At 39.1% G+C, this 20,614-nt stretch overlaps 1 protein-coding gene across 1 annotated transcript; it reads right to left on the bottom strand.

Moving 5' to 3' along the window:
• Positions 1-1,683: 1,683 nt before the first annotated feature.
• LOC120108078 (aquaporin SIP1-1-like) lies at positions 1,684-20,244 on the bottom strand. The gene is made up of 3 exons (XM_039121624.1): positions 19,823-20,244; positions 19,456-19,728; positions 1,684-2,238 (listed from the first exon to the last, which is right to left on the bottom strand). The coding sequence occupies exons 1-3, from the start codon at positions 20,114-20,116 to the stop codon at positions 2,092-2,094; spliced, it is 714 nt and encodes a 237-aa protein (XP_038977552.1). The 5' UTR covers positions 20,117-20,244; the 3' UTR covers positions 1,684-2,091.
• Between the last annotated feature and the right edge of the window lie 370 nt (positions 20,245-20,614).

Here is a 20,614-nt window from a genome sequence, read left to right as displayed (position 1 = left end):
GGCATTGCGGAGCTGAATGAAATGAATTGTGGTTAGCCGACCCCAACTTGTTTGGGATTAAGGCTTAGTCAAGTTTGAGTTGAGAAAATAAATTGTGCTTTTCTTAGGAGCCACTATGATGTTTTCTTTTATTTTGTATTTTCGGTTGGGATTTGGGTTGGGGGTGGGGGTGGTTGCGTACTCCTTGAAGAGATTTGTAAGGGAGTCAAGCTTTGAGATTGGGATCCGGTTGGGGTGAGAAGATGTGGAATTAAATCTAAAGATTGTCTAGCAATATGAATTGGGGAGGAGTAGGCCCTTATTTCCTTAAGCTATTGGCATGTTTTGTAATCCAAGTGCGCAGGTCAGTGATTTGGTGAATTTTGAAAGTATTTTACACTTAATTAAAAAATTTTCATCATTTTTTAAAAATAAAAAAAAAAGACTTTTTTAGTGAGTTTGTCTTAAGCCTTTAAATGCATTGGGCCTGCCTCTGGGTTGAACGGAACAGGGAGCAGGATACCGAGAGTTGGAGGGGTGATGAGATGATTGTCCCGGGACGGTGTGCTGAAACCGAAGACGGGGAGGAGCGTTTGGCCGTGAGGGTGGAAGGAGGGTTTGGTGAGAGGTTGCGATAAAGAGAAGTGATTGAGAGTAGTTAAGACACAGAAAGTGAGACTTGGCCTCTAGGGCGGATGAACGGGAGTATAGAACAGGACTTTTGCATCAGTTGTTCCTCGATGCATGTAAGAGAGCATGTAAGAAGGAAAATCAGAATTGATGTTGGTAAAATGATTTTGTGCTTATTTGAACCATACCAGAAAAGTCCCAAGTGGGATCTCGTACAAATTGTACGGATCTCCAAACTTTTTTTAAGGAAATATAATCATAATATGATAAAGTCAAAAGTCAAAACCAACTATATTTTTTTTATTCGAAAAAGAGAAAAAGACAGTATTGTTTTCGATTCTTAGCGAAAGCAAGGAGATCCATTAATTGGCTCTCTGTTCTCCAAAACAGAATTAGGTTAAAAAGGAAAGTTCAACCCTCTTATCACTTTTTTGTAAGCCTCCTTGTCATTTATATGAAAAAAGTAAAATTAAAAACAATTTAATCTTGTAAAGAGTTTATAAATAATAATGCTTCCTTTTACATGCATGGTATATGACAAAATCTACTAATATATAATGAGAAAAGTTGGAGCTTCAGGCCACTAAAAATATTCTAGACAAACTAGGATGATGTTTGGCATGATTGTCAATTTTCAGTTTTTAACTTTTCAAAAATAAATTTAATTTTTTTTCCCGAAAACTAATCTTGAAATCTATTTTTATAATTCTAAAGATTTGGTAATAATAACAATGGTGATAGTGATGGTGACAATGGTAGTAGAGGATGATAGTGATAGTAGTGAGAGAGGTAATAGCAATGATGGTGCAGCAACGATGGTGGTGACAATAGAGGCTATTAGGTAGCAACATGACAATGGTAGCCATGATGGTAGGAGCGACAATGATGATACCCAAGTAATGGCAATGATGATACCTTTAATGATAGCAGCAATAGCAATTGCAACAACGGTGGCAGTGGCAAAGATAAAAAGAATCAATTTCAATTTTCAAAAACAACAAAAGTCATAATTCCTGATTTTCAATTTTTTCAAAATCTAGATAATAATTTTAAAAATCTGGAAACATAAACTCATCTGCCAAGTAATTTTTTAAGTTCAGATGTTTGTGTTTTTGAAAGCAAAAAACAGAAATTGAAAACCAACAGCCGGGCCTAAACTCTGCCCCTCCTAAACAAGGCACAAAATGCAAGTAATGGGTATTAATCTTTCGGGACACGCATGTATCATGCTTGAACTGCCTGACCAAGGTAGCGTCCTAAAACCAACCTCTTTTAAGTTTACATCAGCCAATAAACAAAAGACATAACTACGAAGGTTGAAATAATATTTAATATTGATATTACTCCAACAAAAAAATAGACTAAAGAGAGTTCAACAAAAATGAAAAGCAGAGATGCAGTATGACCTCCAGCCGCCATAGTCTAACCGGTTTATTTCACTAGAGCATCAAAAAATAACTGTCCAGCTTCATCTATTTAATCTCATGCTTTTTTAGCCTTGACCTTTGGCATGAAGAGAACCCTGAAAACCCAAGCAGCCAGAATGGCACCAATGAAAGGGCATATCCAGTAGACATAAAATTGTTCCCATGTATTGTGGCGGTGGCTGATGTATGCCCAGCCAAATGCCTGTTAACAGAAAATAATTTTGTCAAATTTGAAAAACAAAAATAAACATAACAGTATTAGATTAAAAAAATGGCAGTGAGGAATATCGATGCTTGCCATGTCATGAAAAAGTCAGCAAGATGGTGATGGAATTACTATTAATATACAACCCAGATATCCTATCAAAATCAGAATAGTTTAATTACAAAAATTACGAAATAAAAATAAAAAGTTAAAAAATAAAGAAAGCTGATAATATATCTTCCATAAAATTGCTTCTCCACTAAGTGCATAGCACCTTAAAGTGTACATAGTACACATGTTATTCATTGCACCGTGGGCTTCTGACAAGAATACTACCACAGATGGCATCTAATGAGTTTGCCTATAGAGCCATTGCAAAATATCCTTCTTATTGCCCAAGAAGACAACCCAAAAGAGGAGGTAAATTGGGTTTTAAGTAATAATTGCAGATTAAAACTTAATGAGTAACTAATCAATATTATTGCAGGCTGATTAATTAGATTACTAGTTGTAGTGAGTGGAGAGGATGGAAGAGACAATGAACCAATTACAAATACAAGAGCTTTTATAGTCGTTCGGAGCTAACCCTTGCTCCTACGTCCACTCCCCAAGCTTCGCTTGGGAGTTCACTATAATCCCTAGGATTACAGCCGGTTGTTTTACAAGTTCACAACCCAACTTGTTGTTTTCACGAGATCACAACGAACTCGGTCGGTTTTCACAAGCTCACCGACTAGAACCACCCGATTGTTTTTCCGGGATCACAATCGAACCCTTACACCGTTGGTTTTAACTTCGGCTCACCAACAAACCTCAACAACCTTGATTCAATCCCCTGATTGAATCAAGTAACAAGAAAACAGTTTGTAAAGAGTACAGAAAAAGCTTCTTAAAAAGCAAATATGAACAATATAAATAATGTAGAGTTAGAAGCCCTCAAACAGATTTTGGAAGAGGAAGGGGCTTCTCGAACTCTGAGTCTCCTCTTTGAATGCACTGATGATCTGATGTCAGAGGAGAGCCTTAAATGCGAGGAAGACGTTTGGAGGATGGACTTCAATGCACTTCTTCCTTCTTTCTCTTGTATTAACTCTTGAGAGGCTTTGGTAGGTGGAAATCCCTTTTGCTTTGAATGGAGTCTCTCTCTTAATGTCTATTACTGTTTACTCTGGCTATTTAAGCAATCCCCATCGAAAAATAGCCGTTAGACACACTTTTAGAGCCGTTCTGTACAGTCTGCAACTCCTGACATAGTGTCCGTTGGGATCGGAGTCGACTCGCTCGATCTGGAGTCGACTCGGCTGTTGCTGGAGTCGACTCATGCTTTACGGGAGACGACTCGCCCACTGTTCAAAATTTGAAATAAAGTGCTGTCCCGTTCTGGAGTCGACTCGGCCAAACTTGGAGTCGACTCGCCAATGTCCGGAGATGACTCGGCCCTTCGGAGACGACTCGTTCTCAGAGTTCCAGAGATCTGTTTTTCTGCATTTCTTTCTCGAGTCGACTCGGATCATCTTGGAGTCGACTCGGCTCTCAGAGCCCGAAAACTGATCCTCTGTGTTTGGAGTTGAACTGCCTCGGAGTCGACTCGGATTTTGTTGGGGTCGACTCGGCTGACTTGGGAGTCGACTCGGGAGCACTTGGAGTCGGCTCGGCTCTCAGGATCCAAAAACTGTTTCTCTGTGTTTTCAGTTGAACTGCCTCGGAGTCGACTTGCACTTTGTTGGAGTCGACTCGGCTCTCAGAATCCGAAAACTAATCCTCTGTGTTTTGGCTTGAACTGCCTTCTAGTCTTGCTTTCCTCTGAGAGTCGACTTGTACTTAACTAGGAGTCGACTCGCCAAACTTCGGAGTCGACTCGTAACCTTCTGGAGTCGATTCGGTTGCAGGGTCTGAAATACATTGTTCTGTCTTTATTCTGTTACCCTTTGGAGTCGACTCGGAAACGTCGGGAGTCGACTCGGCAACCATCGGAGTCGACTCGAACCCTTCTGGAGTCGACTCGCTGACAGGGTCTGAAAATCAACTTTCTGTCTTTCTGTCAGTTCTCAGTCGGAGTCGACTCGTAGTGTACCGGAGTCGACTCGAGCATGTGCCAGAACTTCTAAAACACTTGGAGTCGACTCGTAACCTTCCGGAGTCAACTCGAGCTTCAGACTTTGGTTCAAACTGAGTTCCATACTTAGCCAAAATGTATTGAACCAAAGCTAGAGACACTTAAACATAAATTCACAAATATTTGGCTGAAACACTAGATTGAATTCATTAGTATAACATAAGATATACTCAAATGCTTTGAGCTAATCAAAATCAAATAGGGTTATAATCAATCACTCCACAATCTCCCCCTTTTTGATGATGACATAACATTGAGAATTTGTAAAGTGATTTGCTCAACCAAAAGGAAATTTATAATAAAGTTTTGAAATGAATTCAAGTGTCTAGTCATTTAATTTATCCAAAATTGAAAGGTGTGAAACAGTAAATCCTGAAGTTAAAGCTCCCCTTTCATTTGGAATTATATAAGCCTTCATGTCATACAATCAATTATTTGGCTTATATGTGTTTAATGAATTTGCTTTCTTAAGATTTCAGATTCTCCCCCTCAACATATGCATTCAATTTTATTTAGATTCTCTGAATTTTCTTTTAATGTCTTGAAGCTTTTGAGCTTAAATTTTTGGTTTTAGAGGAAAAATCTGACAATTTCTTCTTGAGTATGATTCAACTAATCTCCGAATATCCCTTGAATAGATTCTGGAGATTACTCCTTTAGGAGCCCCAACAGAGAGATAATGAGCCTCGAGGTATCGAATCCACTTAGAACAAATTACTTTTTGCTTTAAAAATTTTCTTTTTAGTGATTCCCTTTACATTTCAATTCAATATATTTTCTCCCCCTTTTTGTCATCATAGCAAAAAGGCAGGAGGCACAGAAAAGTACAAGCACTCAAGAATGCACAATTTTGAAAGAAAATTTCTACTCATTGTATTAAATTCAAATTTGAGTACAAGTGTGATCACATATCAAAAGAAGTCCTCAAGGGTCTGTACATCACAAAAACAGATAAAAAATACACTAATTCTTCTTTGTAGTGGAGGATGTGGCTCCCTTACTTAGTCTAGTGTGTTGGATGACCATGCTTAACCCCTCATTGATGTTCCCTAGTTGTTTGAGAATCTCCGAGGTGGTTCTAGACTGACTCGAGGAAATGTTGTTCACACTCTCCTGAAGTGTGTCCAACCTGGAGATCAAGGCCTGGGCTAATCTCTCTGCGCCCTGGCTCTGGCTGCCTAGCTCCTGTCGGATGCCGTCTCGCATCTTCTTCGTGTCGTCCTTGACGTCACTCATGTTCCAGTATTGAGCTTGGACCAGGCTGCGCACATTGGATATCTCCTCCCTCAGGTGCGCAATCATCTCGGCTACGGCTGCCAGGGAGGCAACTAGCTTGGTGGAGGGAGCACTCTGAGCACTCTGAGGACCTCGGAGCTGCTCAGAAGATATCCGAACCTCCAGGGGCTGCTGCTGAGAAGGTGGGGCAGTGGAGGTGGAGGGCTCAGTATAGGTAGGAGCAGAGGTGGAAGGAAAGGTGGGAGGAGCTATGTCATGGTCCTGATCATGATCGGGACTAGGTGAGTGATGAGTGGTAGGGTCAGAAGGTGTGGATGTGGATGTGGATGGTTTCCGTACCCAGACTCCCCCAACTCTATGGGAACCCATCCGATGGAAGGTCCCCTCACCCATGCAATCTGTAAAACGCAGTGAGCGAGAGGGTTCCCCCTCAGGAATAGGGACCTCTAACTCCCTAAATATAAGGGTGAATAGCATGCCATAAGGAAGGCTGAGCCTAGGTTTATCTAGGGGTTCACACATGTACTTGTAGATGAGCTTGGAAAAGTTGATGGGAGTGTCTTGGAGGAGATGGTACATCAGTGATAGGTCTCTCTCTGAAATAAAGTCAAACCTACCCGTTTTGGGGAAGAGAGTCCTAGAAATGACACTTAGGAGAAGCCGCATTTCAGCCGAAAGCTGATTTGCGAACACCTTCTCTATGGGGGACAGAGGTGGACTCCCTAAGATGGTCGTAAGGGCCTCTGTCCTATCGGAGGGGTGTGTGGGAACAATCCCCTCACTCGAGAGATGGAGGACTCGAGCAATGAAGTCCTCCGAGATGAAAATAGGGACACCCATAACAGTTTCCTGGATACCCCCGCTAACCCGTGCGACAGTACCATAGAATTCCCTAACTAACCCTAGATAGGTAGGGAGGTCAAGTGTGCAGAAAAACTCTAAACCCTGGGCCCTAAGGTGATGCCCTAGGTTGAACCCTTCCCGGGAGAGGAAGTCAAAGTTGACTTGCCTCCCGGTAGAGACAACCTTCCCGGCGCATGAGCGCGAGGGAACCGGCCTAGGCGGGGAAGGAACCGGAGGTGGTGGCCTCGCCGGTTCGTTCCGAGCCTTGGACCATCGCTCGGCCCCACTCGCGGAGACGGGTCTCTTTCGGCTCGGGACAATGACCTTCCTAAGCATTTTTGACCTAAAAACGGGGAAGGACACGAAAAATAGGGGGAAACCTCGATGGAGATGACCTAAAGTGGGTCGAAGACGAGGTCGGAGACGGCTCTAGGGTTTTTGAACAGTGGCGGCTGAAAATAGAAGTAAAAAGAAAAACATTCCGCTTAGGGTTAAAAGTCGGATTTCCGACCTCGAGTCGACTCTGGTAAGTCGCGAGTCGACTCGACCCCGAGTCGACTCCCAAATATGCGCGAGTCGACTCCCCCATGAGCCGACTCTAAAATGTATTCGAGTCGACTCGAACTCTGGCACACAACCAAAAATCTTGTTATTTTCGTGCCAAACGAGAGAGTTATGGACTTATCTAGGATTTAAGAAATGATTTGATGATCATAGATAAGAAATCCTATGTCCAACATAAACTAATTCTCAAAATCAATTAACTAGAGGAGAGTATCACTAGAATGGATCAATCACTCCTAACCCTCTTCTAAGTATGCAAAATCGATCTTCACTCAAAGATTTTGTGAAGATATCAGCAAGTTGATCATCAGTACAAACAAATTGAAGTGCCACATCACCATTCAGTACATAATCTCTTATGAAGTGATGTCTTATCTCAATGTGTTTAGTTCTTGAATGCTGAATTGGATTTTTAGTTAGATTAATGGCACTTGTATTATCACAGTTAATGGAAATTTTATCTTGTTTAATGCCATAATCTTCAAGTTGTTGTTTAATCCACAAGATTTGAGCACAACAACTCCCGGCAGCAACATATTCGGCTTCAGCCGTAGATAGTGCAACCGAGTTTTGTTTCTTGCTAAACCAGGAGATTAGGTTTTCTCCTAAGAATTGACATGACCCGCTGGTGCTTTTTCTATCAAGTTTGCAACCAGCGAAGTCTGAATCAGTGTACCCTATTAAGTTTATGCTCGAATCTTTAGAGTACCATAAACCTATGGTTTTTGTTCCTATTAGGTATTTAAAGATTCTCTTAACAGCAATTAAGTGTGATTCCTTAGGATTAGATTGATATCTAGCACACATGCATACACTAAACATGATATCAGGTCTACTTGCAGTAAGATATAATAAAGATCATATCATACCTTTATACATCTTTTGATCTACTGATTTACCTGATTCATCTTTGTCTAGTTTGCATGATGAACTCATGGGTGTGCTGATTGACTTGTTTCCTTCCATATCAAACTTCTTAAGCATCTCCTTGATGTATTTTGCTTGACAGATGAAGATGCCTTCTTTAGATTGTTTGATTTAGAGCCCAAGGAAATAGTTCAGCTCTCCCATCATGCTCATTTCAAATTCACTCTGTATTAGATCAGCAAATTCTTCGCGATTGTTAGTAGCACCGAAAATAATATCATCTACATAAATCTAAACTACTAACATATCTTTATTTTTCTTCTTTAAAAACAGTGTTGTATCAACGTTCCCTCTAGAGAATTCATAGTCTAACAGAAATTTGCTAAGTCTTTCATACCATGCTCTAGGAGCTTGTTTCAAACCATAAAGTGCTTTGTTTAATTTATACACATGATTGGGGTATTGATGATTTTCAAAACCAGGAGGTTGTTCTACATACACCTCATTAATATACCCATTCAAAAAGGCACTTTTTACATCCATTTGAAATAATTTGAAATCTTTAGAGCATGCAAATGCTAGTAACAATCTAATTGCTTCAAGTCTAGCTACAGGAGCAAAAGTTTCATCAAAGTCTATACCTTCTTCTTGATTATAGCCCTTTGCTACTAGTCTAGCCTTGTTCCTAATCACGATTCCGTTTTCATCAAGTTTATTTTTATATATCCATTTAGTTCCTATTATTGAGTATTCAGTGGGTCGTTCAACTAGGTTCCATACCTTGTTTCTAGTGAATTGGTTTAGCTCTTCTTGCATTGCATTTATCCAATTTACATCATTTTCAGCTTCTTCTATGTTTTTAGGTTCAAAATGTGAGACAAATGCTAGATGATTATTTAAGTTCCTAAGAGATGCTCTAGTTCTAACAGGTTGAGAGGGATAATCTAAAATTAATTCCTTAGGATGACCATGAGCATACCTCCAAGCCTTAGTCAGCCCATGATCCACAATTACCTCTTGGCTTGTTGATGCTTCTCCAATTTGCTTTGGTTCATCTTCTTGTAATGTCATCTCATCAATCTTTTCTTCAAGAATTTCTGCATCATCATCAAGAGCTACTTTCTTGCTAGAAGAGATATCATTAGTATCATCAAAAACAACATGTATAGACTCTTCAATAACAAGGGTTCTTTTGTTAAAGACTCTATAAGCTTTATTTGATGTAGAATATCCCAAAAAGATACCTTCATCAGATTTAGAGTCAAATTTACCTAAGTTATCTTTGCCATTATTATGAATGAAACACCTACATCCAAAAACATGAAAATAGTTTACTTTGGGCTTTCTATTTCTCCAAAGTTCATAAGGTGTTTTCTTTATAATGGGTCTCAATAAAACTCTATTTAAAATATGACATGATGTATTAATGGCTTCTCCCCAAAAGTACTTAGGGAGGTTACTTTCACACAACATGGTTCTAGCCATTTCCTCTAGAGTTCTATTCTTTCTTTCTACAACTCCATTTTGTTGTGGTGTCCTAGGTGCAGAGAAATTATGAGTTATCCCCTTTTTACTACAAAATTCGTCAAATAGATGATTTTCAAATTCCGTTCCATGATCACTCCTAATAGCTATAACTGAAGCATTTCTTGAATTAGTAACTTCCTTATGAAATTTCTTAAATACTGAAAATGCTTCATCTTTATGAGCTAAGAACATGACCCATGTATATCTAAAAAAATCATCTACAATAACAAGACCATATTTGTTTCCACCAAGACTTGTGGTTCTAGTTGGTCCAAATAGATCCATGTGTAGTAGTTCAAGAGGTCTAGAGGTAGAGACAATTTATGGATTTAAAAGAGCTCCTAGATTGTTTGCCATATTGACATGCTTCACAAATTTTATTTTTCTCAAATTTTAGTTTTGGCAAACCTATTACAGAATCTCTTTTAACTAACTTAGATATTGTATCCATACTTGCATGACCTAATTTACGGTGCCATAACCAACTTGCATCATCAACCTTAGTATCACTAGCTACTAAGCAAGGACTGTTTTTAGCAAAGTCTTCAAGATCTACAACATAGACGTTACCACGTCTAATTCCTTTAAATACTAAGCCATTGTCAATTGAGTTGGTTATGATGCATAAAGATGGCTTAAACAAAACATCAAAACCTTTATCACATAATTGACTAACGCTAAGTAGGTTATGCTTAAGACCATCTACAAATCGTACATTATCAACGAAGGTTGAAGAGGTGATTTGTACTTTACCTATACCAACGATGTGACCTTGGTTATTGTCTCCAAATGTCACAGCACCTCCCTTCTTAGGCTCTAAGGTGAAGAATTACTCCTTGTCACCCGTCATGTGTCTTGAGCAGCCACTATCCAAATACCAACAGTTTTTGTCAAAACTTTGGCTGCAAGACACTCCTACACAAGGAAATCATACAATTTTAGGTACCCAAGTTTTCTTGGGTCCTTCAAGATTAGTAATTTGGTTCCTTTTGGAACCCAAACCTTTTTAATTTTTCTTTTAGCTTCTACTTTTCTATGGTCACACACATTAGCTTTATGTCCTACTTTTCCACAGCAAAAACAGGTTATATTCTTAGTTTTACTTTCCCCTGCTTTCACAAAGAAATTTTTAAGGAGCTTTTGCTTATTATTAGGTCTATACCCAAAACCAGCTCTATTAAACACAGCTCGTTGGTTATTAAGTATCATTTCCAATTTTTCAGAACTATATATAAACTTTTCAACAAAAGGTTTGTATTTATCAAGCTCTTTTGTTAGCTTTTGTTTTTCTGTTTTTACTATGTTTAAGTCTTTTGTGAGATTATCTCTTATAGTTTGTTTATCGTTTTTAAGTTCTGAAATTTTCTTGGTTAGTTTTTCATTATCTTTAAATAAGGTATTAGTTTTTTGAATTAACATTTGGTTGCTTATTTTAAGTTCTAAATTTTCTTTAATGATAAAATCCTTATCCTTAATTAATTTATCGTATTTATGGAAGTAAGATTGATTGGTTAGTTTTAGCTCTTTATTCTTAAGCTTTATTGTCTTATATTCATCCATTAATTCATTAAACGCATCATACAATTCATCAAAGGTAAAATCTAAATGCGTTTCAGATGTTACCTCATTTTCATTCGCCATGAAGCAGAAGTTGGCCTTTTCCTCTTGTTCCTCATCCGATGATGATGATGATGAATCGGAGTCCGACAAAGTGGAGACGAGGACTTTCTTTTTCTTATATTTGCTGCCCTTCTTAAGCAAGGGACAGTCAACTCTGAAATGTCCCAACTTCTTGCATTCATAGCATCCGATTCCTTCATTTTTCCTTTTCTTACCTTTATCCTTGTTGTAGGAACTTGAGGGACCTCTCCTCTGATGAAAAGACTTCTTCCGATTGATGAATTTTCTGAACTTTCGCACGAGAAGAGCCTCATCATCATCTCCCTCATTATCTTCTTCTTCGCTGCTGCTACTGCAAGATAAATCCTTGTTAGAAGAAGTAGATTTGAGGGCTATTACCTTTTTCTTATGAGAGGATTCTTCTTCGCTGTGTTGTTTCATTGTGAGCTCGTGCGTCATCAGGGATCCAAGAAGCTCCTCAAGTGAAAGCTTGTTCAAGTCCTTGGCTTCTTGGATTGCCGTTACCTTGGCCTCCCATGACCTTGACAAACATCGGAGAATTTTCCTGACAAGGTCACTGTTAGTATAATTTTTACGGCTTTTTAGGCCATTGACAATATCAGTAAATCTAGTAAACATGCAAGTAATAGCTTCATTAGATTCCATCTTAAATAGTTCATATTTATGAAACTAGTATGTTTATTTTAGATTCTTTTACTTGATTCGTGCCCTCGTGGGTCACTTCAAGTCTATCCCATATCTCTTTTGCAGAATTGCAAGTAGAGACTCTATTAAATTCATTACGGTCTAATGCACAATAGAGCACATTCATTGCTTTGGCATTTAGTTGTGCCTTCCTAATATCATTGTCATCCCAATCTTTTTCAAGTTTGGCTATTACTGTTTACTCTGGCTATTTAAGCAATTCCCATCGAAAAATAGCCGTTAGACACACTTTTAGAGCCGTTCTGTACAGTCTGCAACTCTTGACATAGTGTCCGTTGGGATCGAAGTCGACTCGCTCGATCTGGAGTCGACTCGGCTGTTGCTGGAGTCGACTCATGCTTTACGGGAGACGACTCGCCCACTGTTCAAAATTTGAAATAAAGTGCTGTCCCGTTCTGGAGTCGACTCGGCCAAACTTGGAGTCGACTCGCCAATGTCCGGAGATGACTCGGCCCTTCGGAGACGACTCGTTCTCAGAGTTCCAGAGATCTGTTTTTCTGCATTTCTTTCTCGAGTCGACTCGGATCATCTTGGAGTCGACTCGGCTCTCAGAGCCCGAAAACTGATCCTCTGTGTTTGGAGTTGAACTGCCTCGGAGTCGACTCGGATTTTGTTGGGGTCGACTCGGCTGACTTGGGAGTCGACTCGGGAGCACTTGGAGTCGGCTCGGCTCTCAGGATCCAAAAACTGTTTCTCTGTGTTTTGAGTTGAACTGCCTCGGAGTCGACTCGCACTTTGTTGGAGTCGACTCGGCTCTCAGAATGCAAAAACTGATCCTCTGTGTTTTGGCTTGAACTGCCTTCTAGTCTTCTAGTCTTGCTTTCCTCTGAGAATCGACTCGTACTTAACTAGGAGTCGACTCGCCAAACTTCGGAGTCGACTCGTAACCTTCTAGAGTCGACTCGGTTGCAGGGTCTGAAATACATTGTTCTGTCTTTCTTCTGTTACCTTTTGGAGTCGACTCGGAAACGTCGGGAGTCGACTCGGCAACCATCGGAGTCGACTCGAACCCTTCTGGAGTCGACTCGCTGACAGGGTCTGAAAATCAACTTTCTGTCTTTCTGTCAGTTCTCAGTCGGAGTCGATTCGTAGTGTACCGGAGTCGACTCGAGCATGTGCCAGAACTTCTGAAACACTTGGAGTCGACTCGTAACCTTCCGGAGTCGACTCGAGCTTCAGACTTTGGTTCAAACTGAGTTCCATACTTAGCCAAAATGTATTGAACCAAAGCTAGAGACACTTAAATATAAATTCACAAATATTTGGCTGAAACACTAGATTGAATTTATTAGTATAACATAAAATATACTCAAATGCTTTGAGCTCATCAAAATCAAATAGGGTTATAATCAATCACTCCACACATCTTAACCACAACATGCAAACGTTTTTTTTCATTGGTATACCATAGCACAACGAGGGGTCTCTGCAACTTTTCATCTTCTTTTTGTTGGTTTATAGGATAAGAAGAGAGCTGCATGGCATGTGAATGCTAAGGGCATAGATGCTATAAAGAGAATTAAAATAAGAACATAGAGTATTCTTCAAAGTTTTAAGAGATTGAGCACAATCTGCTACTATTAATCAGGATGATACCAGCATGTACAATGAAAACCAAATAAATAAGCATTGGCCCTTCGTAGAGAGCAGGGAGGAAGAGCTGAAAGGAAGAAGTGGGAAAATAATCAATATTTGGAGAAGCCTGATCATACGAGGAGAACAAGGAAAATAATGAACCCAAATATATGATCCAAGCATATAGTGACTAGTGTCAGGTTGGAGTGTTATAATCAATATATGAAATCCAGTTATCTACCTATGTTGCCAATAGGACTTAGCTCCAACAATTGCCACACCCCTCCTCTTAAAGGCTTGCTTATGGAAGAGATCTAGGATTTGAACCCTAATGGTGGCATTACCACTGTAAGACCTAGACAATTGTATTAACCACAGGCACCATCAAACACACTTGCAGTCATTGCAGTCCTTCAGTCAAGCTCTAAAGTATAACATAAAAGCATCCAGTTGCTGCAAATAAAAGGACTGAGACTACCAAGCAAATGCAACTTAAAACCATCTAATGTTGGACTGAAACAACTAAGCAAATGAGTGGCTGCTGTTCTCTAGCAAAGCAACTTGCTACTTCCTTCCTACTCATCATGTCTGATCTTCTTTCTTGCACCTACAAAGAGAACTAATTACCTCTTCATCTTTCTTCTTAAGACATCCCCGTCAATTTTCCAACTGCACTAAATATGTTATAACATAAACCTCCAAAAGCACTTAGTAGATCCCACCTATGACCCATTACGAAAGGACCATCCACAAAATTCTCTGGTGAAAAAATCTATAAATTACATGTACACTACTTTCTGATGAATCCAGCAAAAAACATATGCTAGAAAGAAGGTGACCAATATTTCTCAATATGGGCATATATCATATGTTCCTCGTTTAGTGAAACAATTGAGTATACAATTGGACACCAACCATCTAACTATCCTACTCCAGCTAAACAAAGCTACCAGAAAATTTTTTTAGAGAAATTACATTAGCTTCACCATCAGTAAAATCTTCCCATCTATCTGAGCACTTATCATGTCTATTTGCATGGTAGATACAAATTTAAAAATGGTCAATTGTCATCATCAAGAAGTTCCGATTTTAGAAGCCACTCAATGACCATTCATCATGCCATTCATTATAGCTATTCACTGATCTCCACAACTGAAATGGTGTCACAATGAAATTTTCATTTCAACAGAAAAGGCCGGCCATTTTTTCCCTTGGATATTTATGTAAATATGTGCCGATCACAATTTTGTATTAGGTAAATCTTAAAGCCCACTAGGAAATGAGATTAAATATCATAAACCAAATATGCAGAAAATTCTTATATTATAAGAATACTCATAATTTAACTAAGGTTTTCACAAGTCTTCCATAAAAAAAACGAATAATAGCACAATGAGGTAAGCATGACAAAACAAAAAGTTCGCTTGATTTATCAACTCTAATTGCAAAGCAGCTACCCACCTAATATGCACATGGAAAAAGCTGGAGTATGGATTCTAACATGACTAGATACTATATGAATTCTAACATGACCAGAAACTATATGAATTCTGACATGAGCAAATACTATGTGTAATTCATGCATAAAGTATTACATATTTAGAACACCATATAATTTTATTCCCTCTTGCCAAAACATACTTGCCTAGATGATTGCAACTCATAAACAGCTAATAACTGCTTTGCCACTATCTGCAATTTCTTCCATAAAAGACGATTATCAATTCAGAAAATCAATGCTAGTATCTGTGCGAGTAAGCATCATTTTATATACCAGTCTATGCTAAGTATTCTAGCATCTAGTGGATCCCTCTAATCTTCATTCCTTCTGCTACACCATCCTTACCTAAATGGCTTCAACTCATTAGTTGTCCATCCTTAATGATTTCCAACTCATAAGATATTGAACATTTAAAAACGTTTGCCATCTTCTACGGTCTACAATGATCCATTCAAAAGAAACTTTTACATTCTGAAGTATAGTCAGTGCAAGTTGTCTCACTAGTATATATTTAGTACGCTGTACCATAAACAGTGTTTAACTTATTCATTACTTCTTCCTCCATGATATTCTTTCTTACACCTACATTACTTTTTTCATTATTCCTTTCAACAATTATTTGACTATTCTCATACCTTCAAAAGTATTCACATATTAAGATCTTTATTGCAGTTTTGACTTTCGAGCTTCATCATATATCATCATGAATAACTCGATAATAATTGGCTTTCCATCAAGTTTGGATCTTTCACAATCCCCAAGCACTAAGGATCAACATTTTTTTGACATCAGAAGTAGATATTATGAGTTTAATCACTCGTAGTAGAGTTAGAGAAAAATTGTTCTGAAACCCCCAATGCTCGAGCTTCTTGCAAAACACAAGTTTGTTATGATATCCTAAAAGGGTTCATTGTCAAGTCAAGACAAGCATCATGACACCACTTCCAGACAAGGGTGGCAACAAGTTGGGTCTAGCTATATCCATAGCCAAATCCAAATTACATTACATGTGTTAGATCCATGCACTCAATTTACAGCCTATACCCATATACAATGTTAAGGCCTAGATTTTCGTTATTAATTGAGTTTTAGTTGGGCCCTTTGGATTGGCAAAGGGGTGAGGCTAAGAGGTGGGGGTTTAACAGGTAGAACAGAGACATTAGAGGTGTGTGGTTTTTGGTTTTTGGGGTAGGCAAGAGATGGGAGGGACGTTCTGTTAACAATCATCCTCTCCATCTCTCCAACAAAAGGATGCTCATCGACACTACCACCAGTGCCTCCATCCTGAAAAAAAGGACGAACAAACATAAGAAATTCCAAAAGGGAAAGCGAGTTGAGAGTTATGTCTCAATTTAGATGCTATAGATGAGACATAGATGGTAAAATATATATCGTCCATATTTATTAAAAATGAGATTTTGAATTTCAGGAATATTAACAACCTTTCTTCCCAAAATGCACCAGACTCCACTTATTTAGCTTAATAAAGCCAACTAGCTATTGATTGGCTAATCCAATTAGATTATTTTCTATTTTACGAATTTACCTTAATAAGATAGAAACAATACCTTAACCACAATCGTCTAATATGAATACTCAAGTATATTATTTAAAAGATTAGAGTTTTAGATTCCTGCCCATCATTTTTCTAATCCTGATCTGATCAACTCTCTTAACACCTTTACAAATATCATAATGTGCCTATTAAGAAAAGGAAACAGAATAATCATATTACCCACCAAATATAGAAAATCTCATCCAGTGAGTTAAAATGCACTCCTATTCCCAAGTGCAGCCAATTGTGTGAACAGGTTCGCATGTAGACATGGGAGTGCAGAAGTGGCTGTGCACAAGACATGAGCGAGATTCATGAAGTGCAGAAACAATTATCACAAGCATGTGAATCTGTAACTCTGCATGTGACGTGCAATATGTGGACATCCACTTTTCCTCTTTTGCCTTGTGTATCTCTAAAGCTGCAACTTGGGCAGGTGGGTTGGGTTGACAGCTAAGCCTAAACCAAACCAACCTCTGTAACTCTCAAATTCATCCCAAATCAACATCGTTTTGGTTTGAAATTTTATCAACCCAAACCATATCAAGCTAAGTCAGGAAGACGTCAAGTTGGTTCTGTTTAGTCAAGTTAGGTCATGTCAAACAAGGATTTTAAGATAGAGGAAAGGCTTGGGAAACTTCTGTCAGGTTAATGTTGCTTGGGTTGAAATTTTAATAAAGAGGAAAAGGTGTGGATATCTTAACCCTCAACCAAAATTGATGGATGAATGGCATAAACAGTGACACATAACTCTATAATTCGACAGGATTTAAGTTGGGCTGCAGTCAAAATCGGGATGGGTTTAAGCTCAATCTTAACATAAAACAACTTGGAGTCAAGTTGGTATTTTTGAGCCTAATCCCAACCGAAGTTCATAGTCTCTCAACCCAATCCAACCAAAACAGGCAGGTTAGGCTTGTTGTTTTTGGGTTTGAGGCCAGCCTAAGTTGTGTATCTCTTCTAATCCCAACAATCTCATTTCTTCTTCCTCCTTGTTTGAAATATAACCCCTGAACCATTTCTCTCTCAAACCCTTTAGTACTGGTCCTCTTTCTTTATCCATTTTTTTTTCTATCTGTCTACTTTCCCCATCAAAGTTAATATATATCCTTTGCAATAATTCCATTTTCACTTATTTGCTTAATTACAAAGAAAAAAGGGTTATTGCATAATTCAGGAAGCTATTTAAACTTCTCTCTCCTTTCAATACGGCTGCTTAACCTTAAGTCCAAAGATATAACACTAGAGTTTTTGAACAAAAACATGATCTAAGACACTTTGATCTCTAACTTTGACAAGATGCCTAGGATCACTAAAGCCTTATTGAGAGAGGGTATTTCATTATTTCTTTTACAATAAAATCTTTTATTTTCAATTATTTAAAATGTCTTTCTATTATTCTATTACTGAAACAAGTTATCCACAAATTTTTCTTGAAAATAAACCGATCTTCTTTCTCTTTGATAATTAGGTCAAATGGAAACCCAACCAAATATTGAGTTAAGGGTAGATAAACCTAGGTTTCTTGTATCAAAACAACAAATTTTACCAACTCTACCAGTTGGCATCCTCTAAAATGAATTGATCGTAAAATAAGATAATTACAAATCTCAATTATATATAACACTAAGCCTTGGAGTCCAGCAGGCAATGGGACTCCAATATTAGAAGCAGAAAAGACCGCATTTCCTGAAAAAAAATATGGGGGCACGGCATCCCTTGCAGCTGTGGTTCCCCCATATGCCCTTTTGCTTCACATGTGAGGGATTCTAGTTTACTCTAATTTCATAGTTTTTAGTCCAATTCACATTGCACATGCCCGAATGCAACTATAACAAAAATATGCCATATAACAATAGATACATGTATAATGTGTGCATGTATGTATGTGTGTATATATATGTATTTATGAATGAATGTATGTATGCATACACACACACATGTATATACATATATATGTATGTACTTACACACATATATGTATGTGCGTGTGCATACACATATATGGCTATCAAGTAATAGTACCACATTTGAGTCAACTTATATCCAAACTTAACTTGAAAGGGATTTAGATTTAAATATAGGATCTAGATAGAATCCAATAGGTGTAGCTTATTTGGCTAATTTTGCAAATCCAAACCTGAAAAGTCAAAATCATATTGGATTAGCAGGCTATCAGCCCCTATTTTCACCTATACTGGACCTTATTTTCACCAATACCCCATTCTTACTCCTAGCTTCTATGGTTTAACCTGTAAACAAAGAATGTCACACCTATGTCTCATGCGTTAGAGAAACAAGATCGCTTCTAGCAAGCCCATAAAGAATTGTGAATATGGATTGTAATTTGAATAACTATAAACCATTTAAACACTCAAGAAACCATCATGCTTAATTCTTTTAGTAAATGATAGTAGCATTTTCATCAGACAGACATAATATGTTTTCAGTGACATCGGAATGAAATGGTTCTTATATGTGACAATCTAACTGAGGCTGGACAGGTAGAGCACCTAAAGGAAATACCTATCGGTTATAACCATCACACAGACATACTTTGTCTTCAATTAACTCTTGCTTTAACAGATGCTGGGTGAGAAATAAACACAAGTATACACAAAGCTATGCATATTTTTAAAACAAAGCAGTATAAGTGGCTTTCTTATTTGTACATTTAGCTATTCCTCAATCCTAGACTAAACTGTATTATGCAATGATTTGTTTTGTGCCAAATATCGCAGGATAATCTGCAAAAAACAGTCTAGCTTCATAAGCTGAACATGAAACCAAAAAAAGGGAGTGGGGAAAAAGGAATCCACAAATGCTGCTAGAAGTTCAATGACATGCTTGAAATGTTGGAATGTGCAGCTGATGGTTAAAGGTGATAGAGCAAGCTAAATAGTTGAACTGAATAAGGATATACACTGATGTCCTACTGCTACCAGGAAGCTACACCACACCTTCCAAATAGTAAACACAAGTTATAATGGCACCAAAGTAATTTGCAGATATCTAAGATGACAATGATGAAGAAGGTGATGATGATGACAGCAGAAATGCAGAATAAGGGAAGAAGCAGCTCACATTGGCAGGGTTCATGGATGGCCCCGTGTAACCAGCACCTGCAAGAACGAAGGCCACAGTTGTTACAGCGAGCAACCAAGTCTTCACGAACGCGCTGCTGGGACCCTTGATCACTATCCAGAGAACAGCCAAGGTGATGCAAAAGGTGAGGACCCCTTCCGCGGCTGCCCCCGTGTGCAGGCCCACTTTCAAAGAAGGCCCGCTCAGCGTGTGCTTATAATGAGGAGGCATCAACTCTGCGATAGCCAACACACCACCCACCGCCCCGGCCGCCTGACGATATCATGAAGGATTAGATTAATCAGATGGCCAGAGAAACAAATGGCAAGGATGGAGAAGGGGAGAGGGAGAGGATGGGTGGATGGACCTGGGCTGGGAAGCGGAGAGCCATGGAGACAAGGTTGTCCTCCCCAAAGCCGGCGGCGTAGAAGGCGGCCGTCGCGGTAGGGTTAAAGCTGGCGCCGCCGATGGCATCGCAGATGGGATTGAAGACGAGCAGGAGGAGGAAGATGAGGGTGGTGGTGATGAGGAGGGAGTAGGCGACGCCCTGGACCTGCAGGGCCGACGCGATGACGGCGGTGAGGGCGCCCACGGTGGAGACGCAGAACATCCACAGGAACGTAATCACGGCATCGCCCACGGCTGCCCTTATCGCGCCCATTGCCCCCAGCCTTGCTTTTCTTTTCTCTCCTATTGTTGTCTTTCACCGTGGTGGAGGATTGGTTGAATTCCTTCTCGCCCCCTCGGTTTTGGGTGGAGGGATGATCGGATGGCTTTCTCTGGATAGAGATGTCCGGCCCGTTGTTCTGGAGTTGCCGCCGACTCCAATCTCAGAATCTCACCGTGTGACGACTTTGGTGGAGCCTAGGGCTAGAGTAGAGGTGCAAATAGGTCGGATTGGATCAGATCACTCATTCAACCCAATCTATTTTTTTATTCGGATTCTAATTTTGGATCCAAATCCGATTCTAATAAAGATCGGATCAGGTCGAATCGGGTTGACTACAATTTTTGACCCATCAGGTTATTCGGGTCGAATCGGATTCATGTGTAACTCGGATCTGACCCAAAAAATTTGGGTCCGAATCGAGTCTGGTTGGGTCGGATCTGAATCAAATTAGATTTCTGCATTCTATCTAACATTACCAAAAATATCTTT

Source organism: Phoenix dactylifera, unplaced genomic scaffold (genome assembly GCF_009389715.1).
Source record: "Phoenix dactylifera cultivar Barhee BC4 unplaced genomic scaffold, palm_55x_up_171113_PBpolish2nd_filt_p 001163F, whole genome shotgun sequence".
NCBI lineage: Eukaryota > Viridiplantae > Streptophyta > Magnoliopsida > Arecales > Arecaceae > Phoenix > Phoenix dactylifera.
Note: the sequence above shows the minus strand (reverse complement) of the source record. Positions and strands in the feature narration are given on the sequence as shown.